Source organism: Mastigoproctus giganteus, chromosome 10, assembly GCF_048544385.1.
Source record: "Mastigoproctus giganteus isolate SK-2022 chromosome 10, ASM4854438v1, whole genome shotgun sequence".
Taxonomy (NCBI): Eukaryota; Metazoa; Arthropoda; class Arachnida; order Uropygi; family Thelyphonidae; genus Mastigoproctus; species Mastigoproctus giganteus.
In genome coordinates, this window is record NC_143584.1 from 98,636,075 (window position 1) to 98,654,110 (window position 18,036).

Here is an 18,036-nt window from a genome sequence, read left to right on the forward strand (position 1 = left end):
ACTTAATTTGATCTCCCCATAACGGACTGTGGGAGAGCTCATGGCCCTTTTCTAGGAACTTTTCTTCCACGTATTGCCTCAATCGTGTGTTTATTTTCTATTTCCGATTCTCTGAATTTTATCAAGGTTTACGTCGCGGTTCTAAACCCTTTTTCAAGAATTTTCAGGCACGTGTAAAACTTCTGATGAATTCAGTGTGTGCGGAGGGGGGAGGGATTTGGTCGGCCTTTCGTCTTTTGAGTTTCAGTTTTGTTCAGTGTCGTGTGAAGTGCACAATGTCTTCTCGTAAACATTTAACTTTAAAAGATAAAGTCGAACTCACTAATGCATATGACCAGCAAAAAAATAGTGTTCATAATCTCGCTGCAAAATTCAAATTCGGGAACACGCAGGTAAGCGACATCCTAAAGAAAAAAAATGAACTGCTCAAACAATTTTGGCAACATGGAAATGATCAGGTTCAAAAATCATTCCCGAAAACTATTGGACTTCAAATTGACAATGTTACGTATGAGTGGTTTTGTCGCGCACGTGCTAAAAACATTCCCATTAATGGACCTATTATTAGGGAAAAGGCTTTGGAGGTTGCGAAATCTATGGGAGTAAATGAGTTCAAAGCTTCTGTGGGATGGCTAGACAAGTTCAAAACTCGGCATAAAATTTCTTGGAAAACTGTAAGTGGTGAAGGTGGATCTGGGGATACTGGGGTTGTAACAGAGTGGACCGTCAAATTGGAAGATTTATGTCGTGATTTTGAAGCTAAGGATATTTACAACTGTGACGAAACAGGGTTGTTTTTTAAAGCTCTTCCTGAAAAAACAATGAGTCTAAAAAACGAAATTGGGCCGAAAAATTTCTAAGGAATGCTTGACTGTACTATTGTGTACAAATATGCTGGGAGACTTTGAACAACCTCTTGTTATAGGAAAACCACAAAATCCTCGTTGTTTCAAGGGCATAAAGTTGAATCTTTTATGCCAACCACTCAACCAGCCCTGCAGGTTGAGTTGTTTTTTAATGTTTATCTATGCATTATTGTTAATACTGCATGTCTTGTTATTTGAGATAGTTTTGTTTTTCGCAGCTTGTGTAGCAGCTTTGCACTTGCTGGTTATGTACATATGTATATAGATTAGATTACTTTTTGCAGAGACATTTTCTCTGCATATTCATTAATTATTGTTTAATAGTTAACTTATTATTTTGATTTGTTATACTTAGATTTAAATTTAGAATTGCTTTTGATTCAGTTAACTAATTTATTTGTACAGTATTTATTGGTTTTGCCTTTGGCATATCTTTGACTTGGGTGAGTTTTGTTTGTTGGATTATTGTTGCTTGTAATTAATTGTCTCTTTGTGTTTTGTATATATGTTTTTGCATTTCTTCTGGTTGACTATTTTTGTTAATTTCTTGGTTGACTGGTTTTTCAGCTAAGATTTTAATTACCTATTTTGTAAATATTGTATATTTTACTCTCTGCTTATGCAGTGTAATTTGTTAATATGTACTGCTATGTTTCATATCGGTGACATAAGTATTTATTATTTATCTTAATTTATTCTTTTAAGTGGCTATCTAATAGCCACTTAAAAGCATTGCAGTCTGTTTGAGTGTGATCCTGGGATCCACATTTTGAGCATATTGTGTTTCCTCAACATGTTGTCCGAACTTCTGACACTTAACACCGTATTGGATTTGGTATATAGGGGCGAATATGGCAATTCAGATAAGCAGCTTTAATAGTATTTGGTAAGTGTGGAGTACTGAACGTGAGTATTACACTACGGGTTGGAATGAGATTGCCATCTCTACGAGTCAGAATTCTCTTAGCTTGTATGATCTTTTAATTCTTGTGTTACATTCAATAGATCCCACTCAGAGATAACACCTTTGGAACTATTTAGGGTTGTGTGGGGAGAGATTTTAACAGGAATTCCATCAAATGTTGTCACCTTTAATAACAATTCTGAATGTTTAGACTGTAGTTTTCACAAGCAAATCCCCCGACTGTAACCTTTTGACCCTTTTAGGTGATCCAGCAGCATTTTATAAATATCTCTGTATTATAAATGGAGAGAGTTTGCTCACTGTTTGACTGGTTAAGGAATGGATAATCAGGAAAGTTGAATACTCAGGTTGGTGATTGTCTTTTTCTAAGCGCTTATGTTGAGCATTACCTTCATCAGAATTATACCAATCTATGGTATTTGAGCTCGAAGGCTCTAAGGCTGGATAATTTTCTTTATCCATGTCAGCTCCTTTTTGCCCTGGGGAATTAGCTTTTTCACCCAGGTTACTGTCCCAGCCACGGGTAGGCAGGAGCAGTGCCACTTGTAGCCAAGCATAGGGGTTAGTATACAATAAAGAAAAAAGTACTTTCCTTTTCCTGGCTCTCTTTCTATACTTTTAAAAAGTAGAGCTAATTAACAGAAAGACTTTTACAACAAACTAAACAAGAAAAAACTCATTCTAGAAAAATTTCTCTATGAATCGCAGTAGAAATAGCACAGTAGATCACTTGGCCCCCAAGATTCGCTTGGCACCCAGGGGCTCCGACTGACTGGAGATGTGCAAATGTATCTCCAATTCACAAAGGGGGAGGGTCAAAGGGTGACACGAGTAATTACAGACCTGTTAGTTTGACTTCTGTTCCAGGGAAAATAATGGAGTCACTGGTTAATTGCAGGATCATCTAGAAAAGACAGCAGTAATAATTCAGACACAGCATGGGTTTGTTTAGGAAAAGTCTTGTCTGACCAATTGATTGGCTACTATGACGTGGTCACAAATGAACTGGATGCAAAAAATAATTTTGATATCATATACTGTACTTAGATTTCAGAAAAGCTTTTGATACTGTTGATACATGGAAGACTACTGTACAAATTGGAACAGTATGGCATTAAGGGCAAGTTGCTACAATGGATAAAAGGATGGTTCAGTGGGAGAAGACAGAGTGGTAATCAATGGATACTGCTCTACGTGGACTATTAGTGGTGTCCCTCAGCGTTCGGTGTTGGGCCCATTGTTATTTTGTATATTTATCAATGATATTGATGAATGTATATCAAGCTTAATGCCAAAGTTGGCAGATGATACAAAGATTGGCAGGGTTGTTTGTTTGTTTGGGGATTTATTAGGCACATCAGCAACTATGGCCACAGTGTGCCATACATATGGTATATTTGTATGTATGTATGCATGCTATTTCTTGTCATATAGAGATATTTGCAAAAAATAGTACAAGAAAGTTAGTTTTTAACTAACTTTCTGCTAACAAAATGATTACTTTAATCATTTTGATAAAGGTAAAAATGCTTGAGACATTTGTTTTATTATTCAAAAGTGAAGTAAGTGTAAGAGGGTCTTCTGTTGTGGCTGGAGTGTAAAGATTCTGGCATTCTCTTGTATATTTTGTGCATTCAACAAGAATGTTTCAATGAACGCACAGTGTTACAATGATGACATTGAGGGGGTATCTCCCCTCTTAAAAGATAACTATGAGTGATATTTGACCTATTTTGCCTATTCACAGACGAGCCAATAGCACCTCCTGTTGTCAGATTTAATTGAAGCTGAAGGCGTCGCTCAAGGTTTGGCTTGATACTTCGAAGCTTGTTAGGTTGAATTTCCCATAACTGGCACTGGCACATGCATTTTTTCTGCATTATTGGTCTATAGTCTTCATGAGGTACTGTCCACTTGTTGTCGGGTGGTAGGTGAGCCGATTTGGCAGCGTTGTCCGCTAGTTCATTTCAAGGAATTCCCACGTCCTGGGACCCAGCAGAAGTATATGTTTTTCCCAACTTCTGATAAGATATGCAAAGAGGTCATTATTCCTTTCACAACTGGGTAGGTGATGTTCATGGTGTTTTTCAGTGCTTGAAGTGCACTTAAAGAATCTGCAAAAATTATGCTGCTGTTAGTATCAAAGGACTCAATGTAATTCAGTGCAACTGAATTGCTGGTGTTTGGTGGAGAATATACTGAACTCACATGACAACTGATAGGTTAATGTGATGTTTGGAAAAACTGTGGCGATTCCAACGTGGGTATCATTCTTTGATCCATCAGTTTGTACTATGACGAAGTTGAGAAACTGGTCCACTACTGCATGGTATAGTTGCAAGAAGTTTTCTCTATGTAATGTAGATTTATTCCATTCATGTAGGTGTAAGTCGCATGAAGGGGGAGTGATGTTTCAAGGAGGGGGAGAGAGAGAGAGAGAGAGAGAGAGAGAGAGAGAGAGAGAGAGAGAGAATGGGAGGGTATGTGCCACATTGTCTAAGGTTAAATTTAGTTCTTCTAAGAGGATTTTTATTCTCATACCCAAAGGATGATTAGCAGTAGGACGAATCTGGTATAACCTGCTGTGCTGTGATGTGAAAAGTATCTGCAGTTTGGGTGTTCTGGCATAGATCTAATTTTATACGCATAGCATAGTATCAGTTGTCATCTGACTGAGGGGGGGGGGGGTTATGTGCTTAAGCATATAAACCATGTATTGGAGACGTGCAATATGCTCCTAAAGCAATGCATATTCCACTATGATGGATAAGGTCAAGCCACCCAAAGACAATAGGTCTTGCTGAGCTATACACTGGTGCTCCGCAGTCAAGCTTCGATCTTATTAAGGCTCTATATAACTGTAATAAAGTTAGGCGATCAGCTCCCCACTTAGTTGCTGAGAGAACCCGGTTGATATTTAGTTTTTGTTGACAGGATGTTCTTAGTCTTTTGATATGCTCTAGGAAGGCGAGTTTATGATCTAAAATGATTCCCAAGAACTGTATGCTGGATGAACTGCTATTGTATACTGGTTGGTGATTCAGTTGTGGTTCTGAACTGGGGTGAAGTTTACGTTGGCGGCAAAAATGGATGCACAATGTTTTTTTGTGGACAAAGTTGAAATCCATTAATTTGTGTCCATGAATAGATCTTAGTTATTGCCCCTTGCACTGAACACGTTTGCCTCACGTGCTTTTAAAAGAAGAGAGGAGCTTAGACTAGCTAATTTGGGATAATTTTATCAGGAGCTGATGATGATTGGATACTCATTGTAACCAAATATACCCTGCTGGACATTGAACGTGTTCCTGTTTACAGTGTAAATTCTTGGTGTTCTTCTGAAGACAGGGAACCAGTTTATAGTGTGATTGGGTTAAAAATATATAAATAAATTAAATAAAAAACCTTGTTTCTCCAAGGAAGTGCACAGAACAATGTCTACAAGAGGTTACATATAATTATATCTCAAAAAATCTTGCTTCTATGATGGGCTCCTCCATGGGATTATTTCCTATAGCATGAGAAGTCAGTCCACTTCTCCACCTCTATTTCCTTTAGTCTTGCTTTATTTCTTCTACTTTCTAACTATTGTAGGGTTCTTCTGTTTGATCCCCCTCTCTTCTATTCTTGCCTACCTTTCCAGCTCCCAAACTTCTCCTTCTATAGCATTTTCATTTCATCCTAATTTGGGCTCACTCGGGTTTTTTTGCCCTGGGTTAGTCCAGCAGGTGATAGTAGATCCTGACCGCCTCCACATGGCGGGATGTGGTGAACAGGCATTGCTACTTCCCATCAGCTAAGAGTCAGGTACTGGCCAAAAACATAACACACCATATCACTACACTTACATATCCAACACACTACTTAAAAATGACCAGTTTTGGCATAAGCTTCTACACAAGATGCACAACAGCTGCTGCTATTGGAGGAATCTCTGGGCTTCACCTCAGCAACACATGAATATCCCCCTTGCAACTGTCTCTCAGCAGTATTCATGTTTTTCACGTGTCACCAAATACTAAGGTCGTCTACAAAGAGTGCTTTATCAATAGTGTTTGGAAGTTGCTCAGCAATGGAAGTTGTTCAGTACTGCAATATAAAAAGTGAAGCACTGAGTACAGAGCCCTGAGGAACTCCTTCTTCTTGTGAAAATACTTGGGACAGTGAAGTTTTAAATTGAACCTGGAATGTATGCTTGTATAGGAAGTTCTGTATGAAAGTTGGGAGGTGACCCCGAAGTCCATGGCAATATAATTCATGGAGTATTTCATACTTCCATTTGGAATCATAGGCCTTACTGATATCAAAGCAGACCAATACATGGTGTTCAGATCTAAGGAATGCGTTCCAAATGGAATTCTCTAGTCTTACTAGTATACCTAGTGTTGATCTGTTTTGTCAAACACAGAATTGTGCAGAATGTAGCAGATTGAAATTTTCAAGGTACCAGATCAGTCAACGGTTCACCATCTTTTCAAGAATTTCACAAATGCAACTGGTCAAGGCGACAGGTCTATAATAAGTGGGATTTGTTACCACTTATTATAGACCTGTCTTTACCTGGTTTGGGGAAGGCAAGGAAGGCATGATGCCATTGTTTAGGGAATTTATCTTCCAGGTAGAGTCTATTGAATAGATGAAGTGACTACAATGATTCAGCCCTTAGTTCCTGTATCATCGAATAATGAATATTATCTGGTTCTACAGCAATGCATCTAGATGTTGATAAGACTCTATGCAGTTCACGGATGGTAAAAGGTAAGTTGTATTGTTCATCTCCTTTTGAAGAAAAGTTTAACTTCTGTTTTTCTGAATTTGTTTTGAATCTTCTGAAGGTCGTTGTGTAACTTTCTGTTGCTGATGTTTTGGTAAAGGTTTCTCCTAGTATATTGGCAAATGCAGCAGGATCATTTACATTCTGCCCCTTCCATTCTATGATAGGCAGAGGTGTTGTTTGATATTTGCCACTCATTTTTCTGGTTGCTTTCCAAATTTTGTGTGTAGGAGTTGCATGATTGATGGTTGAAGTAAAGCGGATCCAAGCAGCCTTTTTATTGCAGAGTCTAACATCTCAGATTGGCTGTAGTTGGACTCCGGCAAAAAATATTCCAAGCTTTATTTTGCTCTTTTTTTTAGCTACAAGGCATTCATCACTCCACCAGATTTTTTGGATGTATTGGTAATTTTGAAGAGGATTTCCGTATGTTTTTTTCTGCTGCATGTAATATCGGTTTTGTGACATAGTCAACTGCTTCATCAGTTGTCAGTTTTTGGATTATTTCAGGGTCAAATTTAGTTAATTTTTTATAGGTCTGCCAATCTGCTTTATCAGTGAGCCACTGTGGAATTTTAATAGGATGATGAGAGGGCTTATTTAGTACAATTGTTATGGGGACATGATCACTATGTAATGGATCATTGTTTATCATCCACCTAAGAGTAGGATACAAGGTTGCTGAACAGATAGACAAGTCTATTGCAGTATTTGTTCCAGAAGGAAGGTGAACGAATGTAGATGAACCGCCATTTAGAAGGAGGAGGTGGTTATTGTCTAAACACTGTTCAATTAGTTTTCCTCTTTGATTGATGTTGTTGTTACCCCATAGAGTGTGATGACCATTTAAGTCTCCCAGAATGAGGAAAGGGGTGGGGAGTTGAGCTATAAGATTGATTGTTCAGATCATTTTGTTGGAAAGTATAGCTTGGTGGGATATATAAGGAGCAGACTGTAATATGGATGTCAGCAGCTATACGGACTGCTATTGCCTCGAGGGAAGAGTTCAGTAAGACCTGGTTGGTAGGGATACGTGGGTTTGTTAAAACATCTACACTACCGTGTGCAATATTCTGATGGGTTCTGTCTTTTCTAAACAAATTATACTGAGACAGTTTTGGTGTATCTTGGGGTTTAAATACATCTCTTGAAGGCAGAGACATATTGGTGAGTATTTAGAGGTAAGATCGTATAGGTCATCTATATTGGCATGGAAACCACGACAGTTCAACTGTATTATTCTGTTCATTATTTATCTCTTGTTAGACTTTCCAAGCATGTTTTTCATGTTTTTTTTTTTTTTTTTTTTTTTTTTGGGAAGGAAGGCCTTTCTGTGTCCATGTCTTCTTCAAAAAAATTTGAAGGATAGGATCATCTGCTGGTTTTTCTTTAGTGTCCATTTCTTGTTGGTGGCTAGAAGTTAGAATATGATTTTCCTTGCATCCTTGATCCGGGGTGTGGAGATTTTCAAGTGGTATGGAAATTGGTGTATTGATTGCTTGGGTTTGAGTTGCCCTGTACAGTAGTATGTGATGCAAGAAACCTTGTATGAGCTTATGCAGCATCAGCCAAAAAAAAAAAAAAAAAAAAAATCACACCATTCCCTCCAAATGCCTGTCCACTTCCTCAAATTTATTTAACTTATCAACTTCCACAATGACAGATGGAAGCTTGTTCCAGCAATTAATCACTCGCTGGCTAAAGGCAAATTTACGCACATCTATTCTACATCTGTCTTTTCTTAATTTCAATTTATGCCCCCTTAGGTTCGTAATCTGAACAAGTGGAAGCATCCCATCAGAATTCAGCATGCTCAACCCATTCAAGGCCTTATACACCTCAATCAGATCACCATGCAGGTGCCTAGTCTCCAGCCACTGTAATTTGCAGAACTTAAGCCTCTCTTGGTAAGAGGATCCCTTCATTCCCCTCACCAATCTTGTTGCCCTTCTCTGTACACGCTCAAGCAAATCTACATCCTTCCTAAAATGAGGCCTACAGACTTGCACGCAGTACTCAAGACGTGGCCTGACCATTGCCTTATACAGAGGGACAATCACCTCCTTTTCCCTGCTAGCAAAATTCCTATATATCATTGACAAAACTCCATGACCTGCCCTGGCAGCCTGTCTGCATCTCTACATCATTCTTGAAATGAGGCCTCCAGACCTGTATACAGTACTCTAGGTGTGGCCTGACCATTGCCTTATACAATGGAATAATCACCTCCTTATCCCTGCTGGAAAAATTCCTGTACATCATTGACAATACTCCATGAGCTACTCTTGCCGCCCGTCTGCACTGCTCAGAGAACTTCATATCTGCCTGCACATCCACCCCCAAGTCCCTTTCATTCTCTACCACTGTCAGTGTAGTACCACAGAGTTGATACGTTGCTCTGGGGTTGCTGTTTCCCATCTGTAGTACTTTACATTTGTCAATGTTAAATTTCATTTGCCACCTCTCAGCCCATCTGCTCAACCTTTCCAGATCCTATTGCAGCAGCATAGTGTCAGTAGTGTCCTTGACAACCCTGCCAACCTTTGTATCGTCTGCAAACTTGGACATTAAGCTTGATATACCATCATCAATATCATTTATAAATACAGAAAACAATAATGGACCCAACACTGAGCCCTGAGGGACTTCACTAATAACATTAGTCCACGATGAGCAGTGTCCATTGATTACCACTCTCTGTCTTCTCCCCCTCAACCACCCCTTTATCCACAGCAGCAATTTGCCTCCAATGTCACACTGCTCCAATTTGTGTAGCAGTCTTCCATGTGCAACAGTATCAAAAGCCTTTCTAAGATCCAAGTATATAATATCAAAGTTATTCCCTGCATCCAGTTCTTTTGTGACTGCATCATAGTATCCAATCAAGTTGGTCAGGCAAGACTTCCCCTTAACAAAACCATGCTGTGTCTGAGCTATAACTGAATTCTTGTCTAAATGATCCTGCAGTGCTTCTTTAACTAGTGCCTCCATTAATTTTCCTGGAACAGAAGTTAAACTCACAGGTCTATAATTACTTGTGTCTGCCTTTGATCCTCCTTTGTGAATTGGGGTCACATTTGCACATTTCCAGTCTATGGGTACCTCCCCTGAGTCCAAGGAAGCTCTCATAATTATGGCTAAGGGTTTGCTTACTTCCTTTGCTGCCTCCTTTAATATAACTGGATAGATCCCATCCACCCCGGGTGCCTTTCTTGTGTTTATCTTCAACAGTTTCTCCTCCACTTTACTCCCAGTTATTTCAAGATTCTGCAGCTTACTGCTAGAGTTGAATACACCTCTGGCATTCCCCTTGCTGAATAACTCCTCATGTGTGAATGTCGATGCTAAATATTCATTTAGTTTGTTAGCTACCTGAGCAGGATCATCAACAGTTCACCCATCGATATCAAGTGGACCAATTTGATTCATCCCCTTCCTTCTAGAGTTTACATAAGTAAAGAACTCTTTGCTGTTTTTCTTTGCATCCCTTGCCAAGGATTTCTCGTAATCTGCCTTCGCCTGCCTAACCTCCTTTGTAACTTGGTTGCATATCAACTTGTATCTATCATAGGCTTCTGTGTCATGTGTTAATTTGTAAGTATCCCATGCATTTTTCTTCTCTGCCATATGTCTCATTAGTTCATCTGACATCCATTTTGGCCTAAACCTTGAACAATATTTCTTAGTTGGTATGTAAAGCCTAGTAGCTTCCAAGATAAGTTCTTTGAATGTTTCCCATTTTGAATTTGCTGTTGGTAACATCATCAGTTGGTCCCACTGTATAGAATTTAAATACTGTCTCAGTCCATCGTAGTCGCCTTTACGGAAGCAATAACCCTTCCCTTTACCCCTAATGGTAGTTACCTCTTTGAGTAAATCCCACTTCAGCACACTGTGATCACTGCCACCTAGTGGTTCATTTATCTGCAGATTCTTAATGCGTGAAGAATCACTGCTGATAATCAAATCAAGAGTATTACTCCCTCTAGTTGCCTCCCGAACATGCTGATGTAGAAAACAATCATCCAATAAATCCACAAAAGCCCTGCTAGTGTGTGAGTAACCAGCCCCCAAATTCCAGTCAATATCTGGGAAATTAAAATCTCCCATTATAAGACTCTCTGATTTACTGGCCCACTCTATTTCCCTGTACAGTTCCTTATTATACTCATCAGAGTAATTAGGCCTATAACACACTCCTACTCTCAATTACTTCTACACACATGCAGTACTTTGCATTTGTCAAGGTTAAAATTCAGTTGCCACTTCTTAGCCCATCTGCCCAAATTATCTAGATCCTGTTGCAGTAGCACACTGCCATTACTGTCATTAACAACCCTGCCAACCTTTGTATCATCTGCAAACTTCGACACTAAGTCCGATATACCTTCATCAATATCATTGATAAATATACAAAACAACAGAGGACCCAACACCGAACCCTGTGGGACTCCACTAATAACATTAGTCCACGAAGAGCAGCACCCATTAATTACCAGCCTATGTCTTCTCCCACTCAACCACCCTTTTATCCATTGTAGCAACTTACCTTTAATACCATTCTGCTCCAATTTATACAATAGTCTTCCACGCGCAACAGTGTCAAAAGCTTTCCTGAAATCGAAATATATGATATCAAAATTATTTTTTGCATCCAGTTCCTTTGTAACCACATCATAATATCCTATCAAATTTGTCAGACAAGACTTTCCCTTAACAAACCCATGCTGTGTCTGAATTATTGCTACAATCTTGTCTAGATGATCCTGCAATGCATCTTTAACCAGTGACTCCATTATTTTACCCGGAACAGAAGTTAAACTAACTGGTCTGTAATTACTTGTGTCACCCTTCGATCCCCCTTTGTGAATTGGGGATACATTTGCACATCTCCAGTCCATGGGGACCTCCCCTGAGTCCAAGGATGCTCTCATAATTATGGCTAAGGGTTTGCTTACTTCCTTTGCTGCCTCCTTTAATATAACTGGATAGATCCCATCCACCCCAAGTGCCTTTATTATGTTTAACTTCAACAATTTCTCTTGCACTTTGCTCTCAGTTATTACAAAATCATTAAGCACCCTGCTACAATTTGATAACCTTCTGCCATTTTCAAAACTTAATAACTCCTCATGTGTGAATGTAGATGCAAAATACTCATTCAGTTTGTTTGCTATCTGAGCAGGATCATCAACAGTCGAACCATCGATATCAAGTGGACCAATCAGATTTATCCCCTTATTTTTAGCGTTTATATAAGTAAAGAAATCCTTGCTGTTTTTCTTAGCATCTTTTGCCAAAGATTTCTCGTAATCTACCTTCGCCTGCCTAACCTACTCTGTGACCTAATTACAGACTAGCTTATATCTCCCATAGGCTTCTGAGTTCCTTGATAATTTATATGCATCCCATGCATTTTTCTTCTCTGTCATGAGTCTCATTAGTTCATTTGATAACCATTTAGGCCTAAACCTTGAACAATATTTCTTAATAGGTATGAAACTTTTAGTAGCATCCACGATTAATTCCTTGAATTCTTTCCACTTAGAATTTACTGTTGATAACATCGTCAGTTTATCCCACTGTACAGAATTTTAAAACTGTCTGAGACCACTGTACTCACCTTTACGGAAGCAAAAACCCTTTCCTTTACCTCTGATGGTAATTATATCTTTAAGTAAATAACACATCAGTACACTGTGATCACTGCCACCTAGTGGTTCCTTTATCTGCAAATTCTTAATACACGAATGATCACTGCTGATAACCAGATCAAGAGTATTACCCTCTCTGGTTGCCTCTTGAACATGCTGCTGCAGAAAACAATCATCCAATAAATCCACAAAAGTGTTACCAGTGTGTGAGTGACCAACCCACAAGTTCCAGTCAATATCTGGGAAGTTAAAATCCCCCATTATAAGACATTGTGATTTACTAGCCCACTCTATTTCCCTGTACAATTGTTCACTGTACTCATTCGAGTACAGTGAATTAGGCCTATAACACACTCCTACTCTTATTTTTGCTTTCGCAGTGCTTATGTCACACCAAACGGATTCAACAGTGCACTGTTCATCTATATCAACTGGATGCACTGCTTTTGATTTTATGTTTTTCTTAATTAACAGCATAACACCTCCTCCCTTCCTATCCTGTCTATCTTACTGTACACATTGTACTCCCCAAATTCCAGTTCTGCATTCCTTATATCTGTATGACACCATAGATATCAGTGATTTTACGTAGTTCGAGAAAGACTCTTTTGAGGGTATTGTTAGTTCAGTCTGAGATGTGGTTGATTGGAATTTTTTGGTGGTTTAGGGCATACTTAGGTCTGTTTGCATGAGTTGGTGGTGAGATGATTCTCTTTGCTTCTTGTTAAGACACATTGTGGTTGGTTTTATATTTCTGGATAAGTTTCTCACTTTTCCAGCGCTCACATGTTCTAGCATAAGCGGGATGATCTTTTTGCAGTTTGGACATACTGGTTGAAGAGCATTACGGGTTTCACAATTGTGCTCTACTGAACCACACTTTGTGCATGTAGGGGTTCCTTGGCTGTCTGGGAATGTCCGTACTTCTGACACCAGAAACATCGTAGCAGGTTTGGGATATATGGTCTGACATTGCATACCAGATTTCTGGCCTTAATGGATGTTGGACGATTCGGTGTGTTAAAGGTCAAGATCAGATTGACATCTTTTCTGGTGGAGATTCTCTTGACATGAATAACTCCTTGGTCTTTAAGTTCTTCTAGCATCTACTCTTCAGATACATCTAGTAAGTCCCAGTCTGAGATCACTCCTTTAGAGGTGTTCAGTGATCTGTAGGGCATTACAGTTACTGGTAGTCCTGCGAAGAAATTAATTTTCAGAAGTCACTCAATGTTTGGCATTAGAGGTCTCAATGAGAATGTTCCTGACCTGAGTCTTTTTACGGATTTCGGTGATCCAGCTCTACTTTCCAATTCCTTTTGAACTCTAAATGGTGAAAGTTTGCCAACTGCATTCTCAGCAGTTGAGTGGATGATCAAAAAAGTTGTAATTGGATAGGTCTATGACTCAGTTTTTTGGCGTTTTGCAGTTCCTGCTGTGGAACTATCTTTCTTTTTAGATTTCTGGGATGCATCTGGCACCCCAGATAAGTCTCAGTTTGATATTACTAATGATATGTTTTTTTTCACCTGGGAGATTGTCTTTTTCTCCCAGGTTACCAGCCCCACCACATGGAGGCAAGAGTGGTGCCACCTAGTTACCCAAGCGAAGAGGAGGGTTAGTATTAACTAAAAATAAAAGAGGGATTAAAGAAAGGTGGCTTTCCTTTCTAAGTTATTGTATTTGAATAGATTATTTAATTACTCAGGAGGTAACGGACTTGCAAAACTCAGGCGAAACATATTTACAGTTAAGTGTACCAGATAATTACTATGAAAAGGTGCTGTGGTCACTAATATCGCTTGGCACTCAGGGTCGCTGCAACAGGATCTGGAAAAGTTGGGCAGATGGGCTGAGAAGTGGCAACTGAAGTTTAACATTGACAAATGCAAAGTACTGCATATGGGTAGCAGTAACCCCAGAAATGTACCAACTGGGTGGTGTTACACTCAGGGTAGTAGAGAATGAAAGAGATCTGGGGGTAATTGTGCAGTCAGATATGTTTTCTGGGCAGTGCAGACAGGCTGCCAGAGTAGGTCATGGGGTCTTGTCAATGATATACAGGAATTTTGGGGACAGGGATAAGGAGGTGATTATCCTCTTGTATAAGGCAATGGTCAGGCCACACCTTGAGTACTGCATACAGGTCTATTAGTCTCATTTTAGGAAGGATGTAGAATTGCTAGAACAAGTACAAAAAAAGGGCAACAAGATTGGTGAGGGGAATGAAGGGATCCTCTTACCAACAGAAGCTTAAGTTCTGCAAATTGCTGCGGTTGGAGACTAGGTACCTGCGAGGCGATCTGATTGAGGTGTATAAGGCCTTGAATGGATTGAGCAGGCTTAATGCTGATGGGATTCTTCCTATTGCTCAGATTACAAACCTGAGAGGGCATAGATTCAAACTGAGGAAAGGCAGTTATAGAAGAGATGTGAGTAAATTTGCCTTTAGCCGGTGGGTAGTTGATTGCTGGAACAAACTTCTATCTGTTGTGGAAGTTGATAGTTTAAATAAATTCAAGGCAGAACTAGACAAATATTTGGAATGAATGGATCAGTGAAATCGGAAGGTTTTTTTTTTTTTTTTTTTTTGACCGTATGAGCTGTATAAGCTTGCTTTCTTGCATCATATGCATCTACTAATGTTAACATTGTTTTAGTTGAAATGGCAGTAACTCGGCAATGTTTTTCTATGTTCAATGCTTTATTAGGATCTTTTCATTATAAAATGACTAAATGTAAACATGTAACTTTATACTTAGGGAAACTTAGAACCAATATACAAAAAATAATTTAAACAGGAAAACAATCAAAAATCGTTAGTTCTTGTAAGTTAATTTTATCTTTTCTTCTTGTTTTAAAATAACATAAAATTAAGTTTGTACATAAAAATAAATTTCTCTTGTAGGTAAATTTATATACACTCTATTGTCAATAGTATTTGGACACCTCTGAGATATGGGGAAAAAAGAAACATACTCAGCATCCATTTAAGCAGCAAGCAGATCATCATAATCATCACATGGATGCCATATCAATTTGTTTCTGCCATTGCAGTAAACCTGCCAAACCCCAGATCTCTTGCAGTTGATGTAACCACTAGAGAGCAACACCATGGTCCTACTATAAATGGAAATGTTCTGGTACACTAAAAAACTAATGAAAAAAGATTATAGCGCACACAGAAGAGTGGTGCCCATTGGTTTACATTGAATAATCAACCAGGAGTTCAGAGAGAGCACAGGAGCTGACATTAGTACAAGGATGATATGCACATAGCTACTTGTACACATCTTGAATAGTAAATACAGTTCTAGAATTCTCATTAAAATGAGGATTCTAGAACTGTATTTATTTAATTTAAATTTATTTAAAATGAGGATGTGGATCTGTTGGAAAAGATGAAGAGAAGAGCAACAAGATTGGTGAGGGGGAGCAAAAGGGTGATTTGCAAATTGCAGCATCTGGAGACAGGGCACCTGCAAGATCTAATTTATGCATTAATGGCCTTGAATGGATTGAGTAAGTTCAATGCTGATGGAATTCTTCCTCTTGCCCCTCCCCCCCATACACACGGGAGCATAAATTGGAATTGAGGAAGGATAGTTGCAGATCGGATGTGCACAAATTGCCCTCAGCCAGAGGGTGGTTGATTGTTAGAACAAACTCACATATGGTGTTGTGGAGGTGGGTAATTTGAACAAATTCAAGGAAGAACTAGATAAACTGTTGGAGGAGAATGGATAGTTCGTATCATTTCCCACTATTACTGCTGCTACTACTAATAATAATGTATGACTGACATCAGCCTAATTTTAATTGAGCAGCCAGGGATTATTTGGTTCAACATTTCCCAGAGAAATAAGCTGTGGATGCGTCACTGTATGGTGTGCTCATTCACCAGATTTGAATTGACTTGATTTTTATTTGAGTGGGATTATCGAAAATTCATCATTTATATAACACCTAAATAACGCCTACTGACAATGCTCGAATGTTTTGCTAACATGAAAAACATCTCAACAAAACTGGGAATTTTTGAATGCACCACACAGTTTGGGCAAGGCACATTCAAGCCTGTATTTCAAATGCAAGGTTGTCATTCTGGGCACTTCCTTTAAAGGGAAGGTGCATAACTGCTGGAAAACAAAATAGGCCATAACTTGGAAACAAAGGAATATGGATATGTGTTTATTAAACTTTCTTCATTCAATCTGGCATTTGTATTTGGTATCCTGTTCTGTTATTATCACCGATAATCAACAAGTAAAGGAAATATTACTCAAAAACTGCTATATAACCACCTCTATTTTTTTCCTTCTTAGGCACAGTTTCTAGAGTAGTACTCAACTTAAAGTCTTGTCTGACAAATTTGATAGGATATTATGATGTGGTTACAAAGGAACTGGATGCAAAAAATAATTTTGATATCATATATTTGGATTTCAGGAAAGCTTTTGACACTGTTGCGCATGAAAGACTATTGTACAAATTGGAGCAGAATGGTATTAAGGGTAAGTTGCTACAATGGATAAAAGGATGGTTAAGTGCAAGAAGACAGAGGGTGGTAACCAATGGGTGCTGCTCTTTGTGGACTAATGTTATTAGTGGAGTCCCACAGGGTTCGGTGTTGGGTCCACTGTTGTTTTGTATATTTATCAATGATATTGATGAAGGTATATCAGGCTTAATGTCGAAGTTTGCAGATGATACAAAGGTTGGCAGGGTTGTTAATGACAGTAATGGCAGTGTGCTACTGCAACAGGATCTAGATAATTTGGGCAGATGGGCTAAGAAGTGGCAACTGAAGTTTAACCTTGACAAATGTAAAGTACTGCATATGGGTAGAAGTAACCCCAGAGAAACGTACCAACTGTGTGGTACTACACTTAAGGTGGTAGAAAATGAAAAAGACCTGGGAGTAATTGTGCAGTCAGATATGAAGTTTTCTGAGCAATGCAGACAGGCTGCCAGGGCAGGTCATGGGGTTTTCTCAATGATATATAGGAATTTTGCTAGCAGGGAAAAGGAGGTGATTGTCCCTCTGTATAAGGCAATGGTCAGGCCACGCCTTGAGTACTGGGTACAGGTCTGGAGATCTCATTTTAGGAAGGATGTAGATTTACTTGAGCATGTACAGAGAAGGGCAACAAGATTGGTGAGGTGAATGAAGGGATCCTCTTACCAAGAGAGGCTTAAGTTCTGCAAATTGCAGTGGCTGGAGACTAGGCACCTGCGTGGTGATCTGATTGAGATGTATAAGGCCTTGAATGGGTTGAGCACGCTGAATTCTGATGGGATCCTACCACTTGTTCAGATAACGAACCTAAGGGGGCATCAATTCAAATGAAGGAAGGACAGATGTAGAATAGATGTGCGGAAATATGCCTTTAGCCAGCGGGTGGTTAATTGCTGGAACAAACTTCCATCTGTTGTTGTGTAAGTTGATAGGTTGAATAAATTTAAGGAGCAACTGGACAGGCATTTGGAGGGAATGGTGTGATTTTTTTTTTTTTTTGGGCTGATGCTCATACACTTGCTTTCTTGCATCACATGCCACTACTACTACTACTTTTATAAGATAAACTATGCTACTTATTCCATAATGTTGCATATTTAGTTCTCATACAAAATGCTCATGTTAAAAGGTATCTCACCTCAGATTCCAATCCTTGATGATATAAGTAAAATCCTTTTTTGCATTCTTGACACTTTGTTATGGCCCTTTTCAAGAAATGTTGTCTGTACAGAGGATGCCAAAGTTCTTTAATCTGCAATATGATTTCTGATGTGTATATTCAATATTATAAAGCTAAA

At 38.9% G+C, this 18,036-nt stretch overlaps 1 protein-coding gene across 4 annotated transcripts in view; it reads right to left on the reverse strand.

The window, feature by feature from the left end:
* Opa1 (Opa1 mitochondrial dynamin like GTPase) overlaps positions 1–18,036 on the reverse strand; it is a 648,761-nt gene that overhangs the window by 71,133 nt on the left and 559,592 nt on the right. For all 4 annotated transcript variants that reach the window (XM_090383387.1, XM_090383386.1, XM_090383389.1 and 1 more), the window contains one exon: positions 17,877–17,990. In XM_090383387.1, the coding sequence (XP_090239513.1) occupies positions 17,877–17,990 (114 nt within the window). The remainder of the gene's footprint in view (positions 1–17,876; positions 17,991–18,036) is intronic.